Raw genomic sequence first — 15172 nt, forward strand, 5'->3', positions numbered from 1 at the left:
GGTGAAAGACTTCGACGTGTTCCGGTCGTTTGTCCAACATTGAAAAAAGCAGATGGCGAAGCTGATATATATTCTGGTGAAACAGCCATGTTGGACCGAGTGACCCTGTCATAAGGCCAGACGACTCCATATGGCCAGCGGCCGGAATATGACCCTCTCTCGGTGCGAGAGGAGCATAAGAGCACGCTTGTCCTCTTGCTACCCTCGAATCGTTCGCATTTAGGCGGAGATGCCTGGACACCATTCATCGGTCACTCATAGTTAAAAAATCACCTAGAACCTGTCTCCGCTTTCCGAATATGCCTTATTATACCGAGGACAGACTTGAATATCTCGAAGAGTCGGCACAAACGGCGAGGCCGGGCGATCAATCGCAGGCGCTGGCGCTGGTAGCTGGTATTTTGGAGCGCAACGCCATTGCCTATGGGGTAATGGGTGGCATGAACTTCTACCTCCGCGGCTCAAGCCGCACGACAGGCGACGTCGATATTGCCGTGGACAACCCACCACGTATGGAGGCCCTATTGAGCATTTTCAACAGCCACGAAAGGTTGGTTCTGCCATTCATGTCCCGACAGCATTCAACTGCCTGTACAAACCCCCCACCCCCCTCGTTGAACGTTGAGGGTATACCCCCGTGATGACGGTCAACAACCAGAAGGCTTGCCTTCAAGGTGGATCTCAGCATGCTCATGGACGCCAACCACGAGTCCATGCCGGCTGTCTGGGCCAAGATCTCCACTGAGACGTACGGAAACTCAAGCGAGCCGCGACCGACGACGAGCGGGGCGTCAGATATAAAAGATACATGTTGCTAATGGAAAGCAGTATACACCGGCCCACCAACAGGATGCAATGGGTATCTGGAGTGGCACGGATCTTCGCCGAAGTTGGCACCCAGTATGTACAGCTTGACCTGAAGCCCAAGGGATCAGAAGGCCATCTGATCCCCCGCGACATTGCGAACTCTGTCGAGAGAATGTCCTTCACAGTTGCTCACATTTCGTTTCAATGCAATATGCTGGCGATCGGCCCACTGGTAGCAGCCAAACTCAAGTCATACTACAATCGCGAGACGCAAGCTGATCTTCATGACTTGCTCTTCATAGTCCGTTCCACAAGGTACGCTCCCCAGGCCAGGCAAGCTTCGGGCAGCTATAGACAGGAATGGATAGTTTTGTTCCTGGAAAAGGCACTCGAGAAAGATAAGAAGTTGGAACAAGAAATTCGATGGACCTTCAACATGGAACGCTCTCGCTCTAACTCTGGTCGGTGAGGCGTCTACTTCAAAATCGGTGTTTTGGATATTTCAAGGTGTTGAAGACATGGAGTCATGTGGTTCAACCTGGAAAATCTCCAAGCTGAGCGAAGGTGTGGGCTCCAGTAAGTATAGCTATGTATGTAGCTCGTACTTATCCTGTCGGATCACACGTACGTTTGTATCACTTCAAGATCGAGTACAGGGACGGCAGTGATGGCTGAAACAAGAAAGAAGTGTGGCCACTTGTCAGATGAGCCTCACGATAAGCGAATGTACCATGTTATTGGCAAGATGAATTTTGACTGCGGAAAGACATAAAATCCTGCGTGGCAACCCATCCCGCCTCACTTATAGTACCCATAAGTGTCGTCGAGCTGTGAGAGCAACGATTGATAATCTCTTCAGGGTCTCTCGATAGTTAGAGTGACCAATACACTCCCTATGCGGCCTGTTAAATATCCGCAAAGCTTATTTACTCGCTATTTTCAGCACTGCTTCGGGCATGCTACAATCAAACAACAGACTGTCAACCGCCAGCCTTGTACTCTCCCAAGGTCTACAGGTCTGACACCACTGTAGAGCCCATCCTCCTTTCGTCGATGCCTGAGAATGTGATGCTCACCGATAAGTCCAAGAATACTGAAGCCATAGTTCACAGCCGTTCAGCTTCCGTGTTGGTGCCAAGATAACCTTTCCAATCGGCCTTTCCCATCGAAAAATCACACATAAATGCCACCCTGTGTACAATTCTTGTCTCGAATTGTTGCATTGTAAGAAATTAACGAGACGTCTTGTCTCTATGTCTAGTTGGCTGAAAAAGTTGAAATGAAAAGAGCCCCCAACGCCAAACTTAGAAAGTAAAAGACATCATACTCTCCCCGCAACAGCCTTATCGGACACCTCGATTCCATGTGCCATGGATTCATAGCTGCTCATCGAGCCACCACCGCCCCGGCTGAACGGCGGCTCATCGTGCCTCCCACTGGCGCTTGTTGTTCTTTGTATGTACGAGCTGGTCGGCGACTGGTCGATTAGGGTATCTGTATCGTTGTGGCTGAAGGGCTTGTCGCCCGGCGCGGGCTTCTTCATTGTGTGCATTTCAACTGTGGTTGTGACAGTAGCCCACGGCCTGTTCTTGCCGTCCTTTGGCTCGTCCAGAGGAGGGGGGTGTTGTGACTTGAGGGTCGTGTCCGCCCCGCGGGTACCGTGTGTGCCGTGAGAGCGCGAGAAGGCTTCATCCGAGGCTGGGTTGTTATCCTGCTTGCGGGCGATCTTGGCGATAAGGTCGGCCATGGACATCTCGATCTTGAGCTTGACGATGTAGGCCAGGGGGTGGAACTGCATGTACCTGTGGGGGAGATCATCGTCAGTAGCTGAACTTGTGTATTAATGCGCGATGGCTTCAAGCAACTTACACAAAGGTGTTGTTCAGGCTCATCATGGCGATGATGAGGACATCCATGCTCAGAGAGAAGATGATGATGAACATGTTGAACCTGACCAAGTTCGAGTACTTGCGGAGACCCAGCTGAACAAGGTTTTGTTGCACGATGCGAATGAAGTAGAAATTGAGACAGGCATCAACTAGCAGGTAGATGACCTTCTCGCAGCGATCCCAGATAAGGTTCACATGGATGTATGTGTCGGAGATCTGTAACCTTGCCGGGACCCAGATGCAGTAAACGGAAATATTGATTGCCGTGATGAGAAGGGCAACGCCGTACTTGAGGCGCCAGACATGTGTCTTGTCGTGAAGCAGAATGGCGCATCTGTTGATAATAATCTGAAGTAAGAACTGAACTTGCAAAGCCCATAAGGTCACTGTGATGCTGTTAGTTCTGAATAAAAGAATTGAGTGCAGGAAGTGGGCCTGAACTAACAGATGCAAAAGTAGAATGCAAAGCTAGGGGGAATGAGCCCCAAGAGGTACATAAAGCAGATGATACCAAAGCCAAGGCAAACCAGGATTTCTCCCCAGATCATCCAAACGTAGGCATTTCTGAAGATGGATCTCCGTCGACGCTTGTAGATGGCCCTTGTTTGCTGAATGGCCGACCATGTCGTCAACCAGCCGATACCAAGTGTAAAGCCCCAGGCCAGCGAGGCAATGATCATGTCATACTCTGTCACCTCCTCGAGGACAAAGCGGTCGGGTAGAAGCGTCAGCATTGTGGCGGCTGCAAAGAAACCGACGGCCTTGGAACCGGTTAACTTCGAAGGTGCGAGAGGAACCGTCCGTGATCTCAGGCGCAGGCGCACAGCAGCGTTAAATGTAGTGGTTCATCCAAATGGACAACCCCTCATGTCTCCTCTCATACATAAGGAGGCGTCGTCGAGAGGAGAAAAAAAGGGGCCGTAATCTGTATTAGTGCCTACAAGCGTGTTCGGTGCCTGCCAAGAACAGTTGTAGCAGTGGCCACTCCACGGCTTGACAGCGACGCTTGTGCGTGTGGTTTGGTGTCGCGGCATGTTTGGCGTCCGTCTGAAGGTGCGCCAGCAGGATGACGTTCCGAGTCAGTGCACAACCACGTTTGATCGGCTGCGGCTGGTCAACGGCCCTTGAACCTAGACGGGAAACGGGGCGGTGCGGCGATCGATTTTCGTTGCAGAGCGCGCCAAGAACGGGGTATCCATGCTATGTCATGGTGAAGAGCTTGGAGCTGAGACGCCGGCTGGGCCTCTAGTCTCTCGGCGCCTGCTCGCCAAATAATGCCTGCCTCGTGATGACTCGCTGCAACTTGCTTTAGGATGAACCAAGCCCTCTGAACAGGCTTCATTACTCTGTGGTCATTACATGGGTCTGGCCCTGGCCTATGGAGGATAGATAGAATCCAGCTACAGACCAAGGTACGAACCTGCATCCTGCCAGGTGGTGGGCAGTTTCGGGGTCGGCTGTGTTCCGATGGGAGCGCCACCGCCATGTTCTCTCATCTGTTGTTTTCTGATACACCAGACTCAGCTTGCATAGGAGTAATCTAAGGCCCTCCCTCCCCCTCCGCCACTCAGCGGCCGTGTCACTCGGAGGCGGGAGCTCGGTGGGCTGTCCGACTTCCGGGTGTCCGCTCTCAAACGTTCTCGTAGAACGACTTCCGCCATAGAACAGACGCTTGTGAAATACCGAGGTGAATGTTCAAGGAGCGTTGGGCACAGACTGAACGTTTAAGGGTCCTCCGGCCCAACAATGGAGCTTGCACACACTTGAGGTCATTGCAGGAGACTGGAACACGGAGAACGCTTGAAAGGCGGCCAAGCACGTGGAGATGTTTGCTGAAGAATTAGAAAGTGCTTGTTTTCCGCAACTAGTTGAGCCCATTTCGCTGTCTAGCATCTTACTATCGTGGTAGTGGTCGGCCTAGAAGGCAGCTAGGGGACCCTGGTGGGATTTGTAGATCAGGCCAAGTTTTTCTCCCCTTCATACGAGCCGTAGATCGCGCTAGGGTCGCCCAGAACGCACGGTCCGGAAATCAGTCTGGGACGTGATCAGTGTCAATGTCGACATTTCTTCGCCGATGCCTCCAAATCATTGCATCGACATCCTAGAAGCAGTTAAGATCACCCAGCCCACTGGGTTGCGGAGGACCTGGTGGAGGGGAAGCGAGGGCGCTCGGTAAGCAGACCTTCAGGCACCGACCTGAGAGACACCTCTCATCCTCCTTTCGATGATCTGGATGCCTAAGAGGCCCTATGTGCCCTAGTTCCTGTGGCGCTAATAGTGCTATGATCGGCTCACTGGTGGCCGGCTGGTTGCCGGCCGGAGGTGAGCGCCACAGAAATTCAACCCTTCGGTTGATCAGGCTCGGTGCTACAGCGCTGAACTGGGTGAGAACTTGAATCTGTGTTCCCACCAGCACGGAGAGCTTCGCGTCCGTAGACGCTACTCTTCCTAGCAAGCCTCACCTCAATCTATGTAGCCTCCTGAAGACAAGATTTGCCAGCGCAAAGTCAAAGCGCATATGACCCCTGTACGCGTGGCGGCCCTTTCATCCCCACAATAGCGTTGACTCGCGTGGTTCATCTGGGTCCAGGTCTAGGTCCCAACTATCTGGTATGGCGGATGTTTACTGCTCCTGGTCTTCGCTTTCAGTATCCAATGAAAGGCCAACTTTGCCCCCTTGCTCCACGTTGGAGGAATCGGTGCTAGGAACAGGACCTCATAGCCATTGAGCCAGAAGGTCCGGCAGATTCTACGTGGGACAACCACCAGGCTTGCTTGGTCTCCCCAGAGAGCGACGCACTTTTGGTGACGCCAACGGCTTGCCAGAGGCTAGAGGAAGCCAAAATACGCACAGTCCAGAGGAATTTCGTATTATGCCGAATGGAAAGTTCCGAATATTCCTACAAGCCGGGTCTATGAGGTGCGACACTTTCCGTTTGCCCCTGAGAAATCTTCAAACAAGCAGCAAAGGTGGATGAATCTCGAAGGGCCACTTTCACGTGGGCTTTGGACCCGTTCCGTCGGGTGTGAAGCGGGGACAAGTGCCCAGAGATGGGTCCGAGCTACAATCATTTGCCATTTAGTCGCAAATGAGATCTAGCGGTCCTACGGAGTCTCAACTTTAGTTACTACGGAGCCTGCCGTCGCTTGGGTTCTCGCCACAACTGTGGCGGGTGATTGTCCCTATTCAGGCTCTCCGTTCGGGCACGAATACCAAGAATGGTCCTCTTGGTTGAGAATAAACCCGCAGGAAGAAGCTCTCAGTATGGGGATCTCACAATTTCGATCTTGTGGGAACCCACTCAAGTCTCCGCGGAAACAACACCATGTCACATTTCACAGCAATTTAATGGATCGAGATGAAGAGATTCGGAGGTTATTAATCTGCGTAATGCTAACAATCTGGGGGGCGCGATGACTGGCAGCCGACGACAAAAGAAAGAAAGATTTTGCATAGCCAATAATGATTATTCCTCCTGTCCAGGGGCAGTCTTAGCCTCGAGAAAGGCACCAAGGGTCCACAAGCTGATCGCAGCTGGGTTGTAGATCGGTTCCCGCCCGACCTCAGGCTCGTCGCTCCAAGCATTATGGCCTGAAAGACTCGTCGACGGTCCAGCCGCCTATTCAGACCGAGGAGTCCCCGCTAGTTCAGCAGCATGGCCGCTCTCACAGTCACGCTTCCAGGGTTGGTCGCCTTCGAGCATATTTTCCAGCTCAGTCAGCTCGTCACGAGGTATTTCTGCCATGTGACGGAATTCGTTTACCATGAGTTGGGTACCTCGGATGAAGTAGAACCATCGGTCATTGAACTTGCCGGGCCCTACGAAGTCGAGGTCGATTTGGTCAGTTGCCTTGGGAAAATAGTGCTCGAAGATCCTGTTCCACTCGGTTAGCATATCGGTCCACCAGTGGTTAAGGACGACAATGTCGCTCAGGCTCCTAAATTGGAGCTCGATCAAACTCGGCAGTTCATCTTCACCGTTGCCGGTGCCACCATCATTGGTGAATGCCTTGAGAAGATGGAGGGGCGAATTTCCGAGGACAGAGCACCGCGCAATTTCCATTATCATCCCTTCTTGGTCGCCTTCAAACCAAAAAGGAGGATCACGGGTCGTGAGCAGCTCGAATATCTCATCGTTGTGTTTCATCTGCGCTTGACCAACCTTTTGAATGATGTCCCAAACCATCTCACTGAGGTCCATGAGTGCTTTGGCGCGGTCACCGGCCTTGAGATCTTTCTCGATATCGAGGTCCGTGTGGAGATTTTCGCCAAAACCAGGGTGCAGACCCAGCAGAGCAAGTGCTTCAACCCCTGTAATCAGCGCTGGGGAGGGCGGCCCTGATGTTCCAGACATCTTGGGCGAGTTGGGAATCTGCTCAATCTCTTGGTTCATTTTTGCGTTCTTGGACGTGTTGCTGCTCATTTGTTTTCGTTGCTGATGATTTAGAATTTACTTGATGGTCCTTGTCACGGTATTTATACATTATGGGCGCTTGTCCCAGGCCAGTAGATTTCTTGCAAAGTACCTGTTCATGCGGCATGTCTTGTACTGGGGGCCTTGTAACCTGTAAATCTCACGGACTGGCGTAGAATGTTTCGCACAATGTGCAGTTGGGTATTGTAAGGGGCTTGTAATAATAACAACACGCACTGAAACGCCAGAGCAAGAGGTTCTTCAAGACTGAAACACGATTTCAAAGCCAACGTGATTATTTTTCAGGTTCAATCCTGAAGGGGGATTAGCTTCATGGGAAGAGAATAGCTTCATGGGAAGAGAAATAGATTTCGGGCATGACAGTTGCTGTAGGCGTTGTTTTGCGTTCACCAGAATGAACACCCATTCAGCTCTGCGTCGCCCAGCAGGAACAACATTCTTTACTCAACGTAAACCATGCCGTATCTCATATCTGAAAATTTGAACAGGAGGGAAACGTCTGGTGCACTATACCAATGATAGGTCTATTATGCTGTCATTCATCATTCAATTCTATAAGACTGTCTTTTTTCACAAGGCTTCGTCCTCGACGGCCTCTACGGCAGCCCGAAGGACCTGGCAAATGTGACGCAGCTGCTGCTCTGTCACAATGAAAGGAGGTGCGATCAAAATATGGTCCCCCTTTGTTCCATCCACGGTACCGCCACCAGGGTAGAGAGCCACTCCGGCTTGGTAGGCAACCTGCTGTACCCGGGCACCGAATCCCATTTTAGGATCAAAGGTCTCTTTCGAGGCCCAATCTTGGACAAACTCAACTGCCCAGAACAGACCCCGCCCACGAATGTTGCCGACACTCCGACAATCTCTCAACTCGGAGCGCAACAGGTCTTCTAGCACTCGACCCATCTTGGCACATTGGTCAACCAGATTGTCACGCTGCACAATCTTCTGCACTGCCAATGCTGTCGCGCATGAGATGGGATGCGCTTGGTATGTGTGTCCATTGTTGAAAGCGTTGGTGCCGCTCCTCAGCACATCCACGACTTTGCTGTGGACCAAGACGCCTGCGATGGCTGCGTATCCACCTCCGAGACCTTTTGCGACAGTAACAATATCTGGAACAATGCCTTCTTGCTCGAACGCGAAGAAGGTCCCCGTACGACCAACACCGCACATGATCTCGTCCAGGATCAGGAGGATGCCGTACTTGTCGCACAGAGAGCGCACACCCTTGAAGTAACCTGTTGGTGGGGTGACACAACCAGAGGTGGCGCCCATTATGGTCTCTGCAACGAAAGCGACAACCTTTTCAGGACCGACACGAAGGAACTCATCCTCCAACTCCCGAAGTAGCCTTGCTGTGAACTGGGCCTCACTCTCTTCCTCTCGCATGTAGCGATACGCGTATGGTGGTGATACACTCGATACGTGGGGATAGGCGAACCCCTCGTATGGCACTTTGCGCGCGAGGTTGGACGAGATGGACATGGCGCCAAGTGTGTTTCCGTGATAACTCTGCTGTCTGGAGACAAAATGAACCCTTTTTGTCTCGCCCTTTTCGTAGAAATATTGCCGAGCGAGCTTGAGGGCTGACTCGACAGCCTCGCTGCCGCTGCCGACAAAAAGCGCTTTCTCCAGACCGTGCGGGTTGCCGTTGAGAAGTATGTGGGCGAGCCCCTCGGCCGCTGGTGTAGTGTAGGCTTGTGTGTGGACGTAACTAACTTTGCTTGCTTGCTCGAGCATGGCGGCTTGAACTTCTTCATTGCCGTGACCGATGAGGGCGACGGCTGCGCCGCCGCAAGCATCAATTACTGTTTGGCCGTTGGACAGGAATAGGTTCAGACCCTTGGCAGACTCAACCATGGCTGGCGTGTGAACGAGAGACCGATGAAGCAGGTGGCCATCCCTAGAGAGTTTGGAGGTTGCATGCGGTGATGAGTTGCAAGGGAGCGGACAAGGCTCAGTCGCAACGGCGTCATCTCTTGATGGAGCCATGGTGATGCGGCAACGGTGATTTCTGTGTCAATGAAAGGGATCGAGGATGGTATTTTCGAGTTGTTCGGTGTGCAAGATACGATGAATCAAATTGAGGTGAGTGCTCTCATGTCACATCCAGGATGGCAACATCCTCTCTATAAGTCATAGGTCTCGCAACGTCCGTTGTGCTAGATTCGCGAGTGAGTCACGCAAAGCCGATATGTCCGACTTTCTGGCTCGGCTTAGGTTCGGGCACGGCTTTCGGATTGCACGCCTTTCCCGGTGACCTTTTCGGGCTGTTGATTGTTGTGGTGGACCTTAAACTTCCGATAGCCGACCCTGGATCGGCTTTGCGTGCAGAGCCTCAAATCCGAATGCCGTTCTCACGGCTCACGGTATGAGCGAGATCTAACATTATCAACATGTATATCTCATAGTGCACTTTCTTCCACGTAGGTAAATACTTCGTCTTACTTTGTTCTCCGCTCATTTTTTTTGTTGCGCAGCTCAATTATCATCATGAAGCAAAACGCCCTTTTCACAAGCTTCCCGGCCATGTCGTCTGCCGAATCCGAAAATGGCAACGATGCTAGCCAATCAGATAATGATTATAACCTCGAAAAGCCTGAATTCGATGATTTCGACGGGAAGCAGGCTTGGGTCGTGGTCACCGCAGCCGCTTGCTCGTTATTTGTATATCTGGGTGTTCTCTATTCTTGGGGCGTCATGCAAGTTAGACTGCTGGAGACCAGCTCGACATCACTTACGACGCTGATGTTCATCGGCTCCCTGGCATCGTCTTTCATGGTGTCAGTTAGTATACCGGCCGGACTCATGGTACGAAAGTTCGGGTATCGAATCACGGCTTTGACCGGAGCAATGATGATGGGGCTCGGAGAGTTTCTGGCAAGTTGGTTGCCTCACCGTGTTGAGGCGCTGTTCATTGTTCACGGCGTCATGTTTGGCATGGGCGGCGGACTATCCATCTTTGTGAGTTGGTTGCAAACAATACTTGACCGTGACCAAGCTGACAGCCAAGGCCGTCTCAACCGCTCCTGTTCGTTGGTTCAAGAAACACCGAGGCCTCTCCATGGGCATCGTTCTTGGCGGCGGCAGCGTCGGATCAGCAGTCATGAGTGTGGTCACGACTGTTCTGGTCAAGCATGTGGACGTCGCCTGGACCTTTCGCATCCTTGGGTTCCTCCTCTGGGCAGTCTGCATCCCATCAGCATTCTTGATCCGGCCACCCCCTGGCTCGGACAACTCGCATCTCCAACTGCAATGGTATGTGTAAACGAGCATGGTCCTGTGCTTGAGTTTGACAATGATAGGTTCCGTTTCCGAGATACCAAGTTCCTAATCCTTCTCCTCGGCACCGCCTGCGCAACCTTCCCCCTCTTTATCCCACCTTACTTCATTCCGATTTTCGCTCGCACTGTGACGTCTTGGGAGCATGCTGCCGTTCTTGGCCTCGCCGTTTGGAACGTCGCGTCAACGATCGGCCGCGTCGGCGCCGGGCACCTATCGGACTGTCTCCTCGGTCCAATGAACAGCCTAGTGCTGTGCCTGCTTCTCACGGGCCTAAGCATGCTCGTTGTGTGGCCATTTGCGTCATCAATGGCAGTGCTCATGACTTTCATCGTCTTGAACGGCATTGGATGCGGCGCGTTCTTCAGTCTGGTACCAGTGGTGCTAGGGTCTGCATTCGGAGCCACGAATGTGTTGGGGACAATCCCGTTGATTTGGACGACGTGGTTCTTCGGTTTCTTCTTTGTAGGTGACCCTCCTGTCGGCTCTGTGGGGTATGGTTGTTTCTGAGCTCTGCTAATGATTGAATTCAGGGTTCACCCATTGGTTCCGGTCTCTACTCGTTGGCAGGACGGGGCGACAGCGTCGAGGCGTATCGGCCAGCAGCGTACTATGGCGGCGCCATGTCTCTGATGGGCATGTTCTTCATCCTCGCGGTTCGGTCGATGCAGAACAAGACCGTCTTCACGAAGGTGTGAAAAGTCTGCATGATGCGCTGATGATTATGATTCATGAGATAGACCTTAGACAACCGAAAATAGAATGAGAATCATGCACACGACAGCTCAGGCGTTCATGACTCCGCCAAAAGAGCCAGTCATGTCTACGTCCTCTAGCATAGACCACCAGTTCGGCCAGACGACTTGCTCGTCGCTACCGCTACTCGCCTCTGCCAACATCTGTCCCAGCAGCGCGCTCGCATCGGCGGGTGGCTGCTCGTCCCCGGCAGTAGTCGACGTCGTTGGTGGATTGGTCGGCGTTGGCAAGGGCTCCGTCGGCGTCTCGGCGCTGTTGATCTCCTGCAAATGCTGGTCTGAACGGTCGACGTTGCGGAATTCATGGAGGGACTGGTGGAGATGGTTGAAGTCGCTCCGCGACTTGCCTCGGTAACGGGAACGATTTGCTGCCGCACGCTCGTAGAGAAGGGACGTGTTTTGTATCGTTTTGATCTGGTCGATGTCAGGTTTCAACCAGATAGATTGAGTACAAGAAAATGAAGCTCACCCATCCAGAACCCAGCTTCCAAACCGACTGAAACTCCTTCAGATAGTCAAGAGTCCAGTTCATGAGCTTTGCGGCATCGGGGCTTCTCCCCAGGTTCATCCGAGGAAAGAAGGAGACGTAAAGATTCATGCAACACGCTGTGAAGGCGCAAAAGCCGACAAAGGGTGTCATGAGTAGGCCACCGCACTCGGCAGTCTCATGCAGCAGCCGCGCGATCTTTTCGGCAGCACCGAAAAACTCACGGGCCGACTCGTCCCACCATCCCGCGGGCGCTTCAGCCTGGAGACACGGATCTACCGGGCCCCGGGGGATCTGGTCTTGCTCCGGCAACAGGGGAAAGTATTCTCGGTGAAGCATGAGAGTGCTGCATTGTCAGTTTCTGCGCATTTCTCAGAGCCAAGGAGGCCTCGCAGCCATGTACACATACCTCACATAGTAGAGAAGGTTCAAGTACGTGAACGATTCGCCATATCCCAGAGAAATGTGCACAGCCGCGCTGTTCTCAGGATACAGCAGCCTCCGATGCTGACCGGCCCTCCACTCCTCCAGGCTCCTCCTCAGCTCAGCCCAGACGGTGCCCTCGACCCATGGACAGTTCTCGGCGCGACACATGCCCTCGGCCCTACGGCCGTCGTTGAAAACAAAGGCCATGACTTGAGCCCATACGTCGAAGCCGCCGACCATGATCTCGAAGCTCTGCGTGATGTCGAGCGGGCCGGAGACGCTGGGCTCGGCTGCAGCGGGTGGTGCGGCCGGACCAAAGGCGAACTCGACGGCAGACAGGGGACGACCGACGCGGAGCTTGCGCATCTCGGTGCGGGGAAGCATGCGAGGGTTGTAGGTGCCCGCATTGACGGTGCAGTCCATGATGAAGCAAGCCCAGTAGGTACGGGACTCGACGGCAAGGGTCAAGGGGTCATTGGGTGCGGGTGAAGGTATATCAAGGGGGTAGGGGGCCACGCGGGCCGAATGTAGGGCCTGCATGATGCGGATGGCGATGCCTGGCGTGCGTCAGCTTTTTTGTTGCGTGAAGCAGTGCCTGATGGGGCGGAAAGGAGAACAAGGACTTACCACAGTAGATCCATGCCCGGTGAAAGTCGCGTGAGCCCCATTCGTGAAGCGTGATGATCAGAAGCGTCTGGACGACTTGCACCTTTGGCGGCTGCAAGATGAATTCGGAGAGATGCTCTTTCGCATAGGAGGCATAGGCATCGCGCGACAGCAAGATGCGGTCTTCATGGTCACGCAACTGGTCTCTTGTGACGGCAAGGGCGGCGGCTAGGAGGACTTGACTCTCTTTCTGGGACCTCGGATCGACCAGATCGCGCATGAAGACGGTAGGATGAAGGACTGCGAGCTCGGGATACTTGCAGCTGAAGATGTTGAGCGTCTTGAGAATGATGCTGTTCGGTATGGCAGCAAGATGTGCTGTGATGCTTCCGAGGCTCGGGGCCTCGTAAGACTGACCGGGAGGATGTCCATGTCCGCGAACATGACGCTGGCTGGAACTTCTGATACTTGCGGTGACTACCGAACCTGAAGAATTTGGGCCCGTCTCACGAGCCTCGAGGACAGCATCTCCTGGTGTGTCATCTCGAGAGCCTCCAGCAGCAAGTCTCACCCTCTTCGGCGTCCTGGCACCAGGCTTGTCTGGTCTCGAGAGCCTACACTCGAGGTTCCCCGCCTTCTCGCACTTGCGACACGGCGGATGCCCCTCGTTGACGCACTTGACTTTGTTCCGCCTACCGACGGGTAAGCCCAGATTAGCATCAGATCGGTCACGCCATCGAAACACGGGGTAAAGCCGAGGGAGATCAGTCCACCTTCGAGGGGAAGAATACGGGGTAGATGGACGCATGTCATAATGGCCCGAGGCAGAATAAGGCAATATGGGGTAGAGACGGCTCAAAGTCTCGGCTCTCTCCCTTTCCCCAGATCCACTTACCGACAGACATCGCATGACAAGCTGGACCTCATGGCAGATGGGTCTCTCCAACGAATCGCATCGGCTTTGGGCAAGAGTACACGATGAATAGTGCTACAAGCAAGTCGAAATTGAAAAGCGAGGGGTGGGAAAAACTCAAACCCGAGCTTTTGCTGAATCGAGTCTTTCTCGCATTTCCGCTCCCCCGCTTCCCGATGCCTTAGTGCCGGGTAGCGTCCTCCGGGATCGGATCATCCACCACGTTTTTTTTCTTCGTATTTGTTTTCCTCGAAATTTCTGGCCAGCCAGCAGAATCCGAAGACCGAAGCACGGCCGCCCAGAACGGGAAAAGAGAAACAGGGCGCGCGGTCCGACCCGGGAAGTTCGCCGCACCTCTCTCCCCATTATGCACCAGGATACCTGTAAAGGCGTGTGACATGGCTTCTTCCCCTCAGTCGCAGGGAGCGTTCGTGACGACGCTTTACATAAACAGAGTTTCAATATTGTCTGCTCTCTGCCATTTTCCCCCAGGAATCGTGTCATAGTTATCATGTAAAAGGCAAAAGGCGTGCCTCTCCCCACGGGGAAATAGGGGCCAGCAGCACCCATCTGGCATTTCGTTTGTCATGGCGAGGGGCACAAAGGATGACGGCTTCATGCGACGGCGCTCGATCGGTGGGCCGAGTCACACAGAGAATTGCGGGCTTGGCTGGAACCGGGGGGGTCGCGGTCACGGTCCGGGTTTGGGTGCTCCGTGAGGCTCTTGCGGCCCTCCTCGAGCGCAGTCGAGTGCCTAATGGATTGACAGTTATTAGTCAAAGGTCCATTTCTTTGCTCCATACCGGGTCCATTTCTTCATCTAGTCCCGCTCCGATCCTCTGTCGAGAGGGCGTCTTGGAGGCGGACCAATACGTAAGGCTTACCCAACGGCAGATTTTTTACGGAACCCGCGGCGGGCCTTCGAAAAGCTTAACGTGCGTTCCATGGAATGTCTCGTGTGCTTCTCTGCATACAAAGAAGAACAAATTTGGAGAGGGGGCGCACTGTAGGTGCGTGTGGCTTGCAGGATCGGAATGTCTCACGGCTGACGACGAGAAAAAGTCAAATCCTAGCTTCATTCCATTTGAGCCGACTGCCTGCGCGCGCAGCAACCTGTGGCAAGCCGTCACAATCTGCCTGTGATGTCTCGTAATAGCCGGGGAGGCCCTAGCCCCTTCAACGCCTAGCCCGGCCAGAAAAGCGAGAGGCCGGCCTTCTTCCGCACCGAGGCTCACGTCCGGGGGGCCCGATGGGCGCCTGGAGCACCCTAACGCCAGAGCGCCAGAGGACAATGAGTCGGCGCCGCCAGGTTCTGGACGAGTCACAGGCCGTCCATTTCTGGGCCCGGCTCCATGCCGCAGCTGTCGGCCGAATTTCGCCCTCGCGCGGGACCCATCATTGACGCATCGCCTCCTTGCTGGACCTGTTGTAACTGTTGGCCTCGTGGTATTAGTCAATGCGAAGGAGCCGATCGCGGAATGGCCATGTGGGATATATCTTGAAGCTGCACCCGGTCGAGCTGTCAGGAATGTGCACGGTTTTGCAGTGGTTCTCTGGTTTTCCTCTTT

The 15172-nt window shown here is 53.6% G+C and overlaps 6 protein-coding genes across 6 annotated transcripts; 2 read left to right on the forward strand and 4 right to left on the reverse strand.

Annotated features, from left to right (window-relative positions):
• Positions 1–299: 299 nt before the first annotated feature.
• Positions 300–947, forward strand: D7B24_004941 (uncharacterized protein; the record flags this gene model as incomplete). The annotated part of the gene is made up of 3 exons (XM_028639105.1): positions 300–550; positions 659–790; positions 929–947. 3 exons carry the CDS (start codon positions 300–302, stop codon positions 945–947), a joined length of 402 nt encoding a protein of 133 aa, XP_028496459.1.
• Positions 948–2128: 1181 nt separating this feature from the next.
• D7B24_004942 (uncharacterized protein) lies at positions 2129–3430 on the reverse strand (the record flags this gene model as incomplete). Its single annotated transcript, XM_028639106.1, has 3 exons — positions 2129–2609; positions 2677–3082; positions 3142–3430. 3 exons carry the CDS (start codon positions 3428–3430, stop codon positions 2129–2131), a joined length of 1176 nt encoding a protein of 391 aa, XP_028496460.1.
• Positions 3431–6316: 2886 nt separating this feature from the next.
• Positions 6317–7120, reverse strand: D7B24_004943 (uncharacterized protein; the record flags this gene model as incomplete). The annotated part of the gene is made up of 1 exon (XM_028639107.1): positions 6317–7120. The coding sequence occupies one exon, from the start codon at positions 7118–7120 to the stop codon at positions 6317–6319; it is 804 nt and encodes a 267-aa protein (XP_028496461.1).
• Positions 7121–7702: 582 nt separating this feature from the next.
• D7B24_004944 (uncharacterized protein) lies at positions 7703–9127 on the reverse strand (the record flags this gene model as incomplete). Its single annotated transcript, XM_028639108.1, has 1 exon — positions 7703–9127. The coding sequence occupies one exon, from the start codon at positions 9125–9127 to the stop codon at positions 7703–7705; it is 1425 nt and encodes a 474-aa protein (XP_028496462.1).
• Positions 9128–9628: 501 nt separating this feature from the next.
• D7B24_004945 (uncharacterized protein) lies at positions 9629–11115 on the forward strand (the record flags this gene model as incomplete). The annotated part of the gene is made up of 4 exons (XM_028639109.1): positions 9629–10099; positions 10149–10393; positions 10441–10882; positions 10951–11115. The coding sequence occupies 4 exons, from the start codon at positions 9629–9631 to the stop codon at positions 11113–11115; spliced, it is 1323 nt and encodes a 440-aa protein (XP_028496463.1).
• Positions 11116–11202: 87 nt separating this feature from the next.
• Positions 11203–14550, reverse strand: D7B24_004946 (uncharacterized protein; the record flags this gene model as incomplete). The annotated part of the gene is made up of 6 exons (XM_028639110.1): positions 11203–11586; positions 11642–12005; positions 12069–12642; positions 12713–13286; positions 14229–14358; positions 14489–14550. The coding sequence occupies 6 exons, from the start codon at positions 14548–14550 to the stop codon at positions 11203–11205; spliced, it is 2088 nt and encodes a 695-aa protein (XP_028496464.1).
• Positions 14551–15172: the final 622 nt, after the last annotated feature.

The sequence above is a fragment of the Verticillium nonalfalfae genome, assembly GCF_003724135.2.
Source record: "Verticillium nonalfalfae strain VnAa140/NRRL 66861 chromosome Unknown scaffold_29, whole genome shotgun sequence".
NCBI lineage: Eukaryota > Fungi > Ascomycota > Sordariomycetes > Glomerellales > Plectosphaerellaceae > Verticillium > Verticillium nonalfalfae.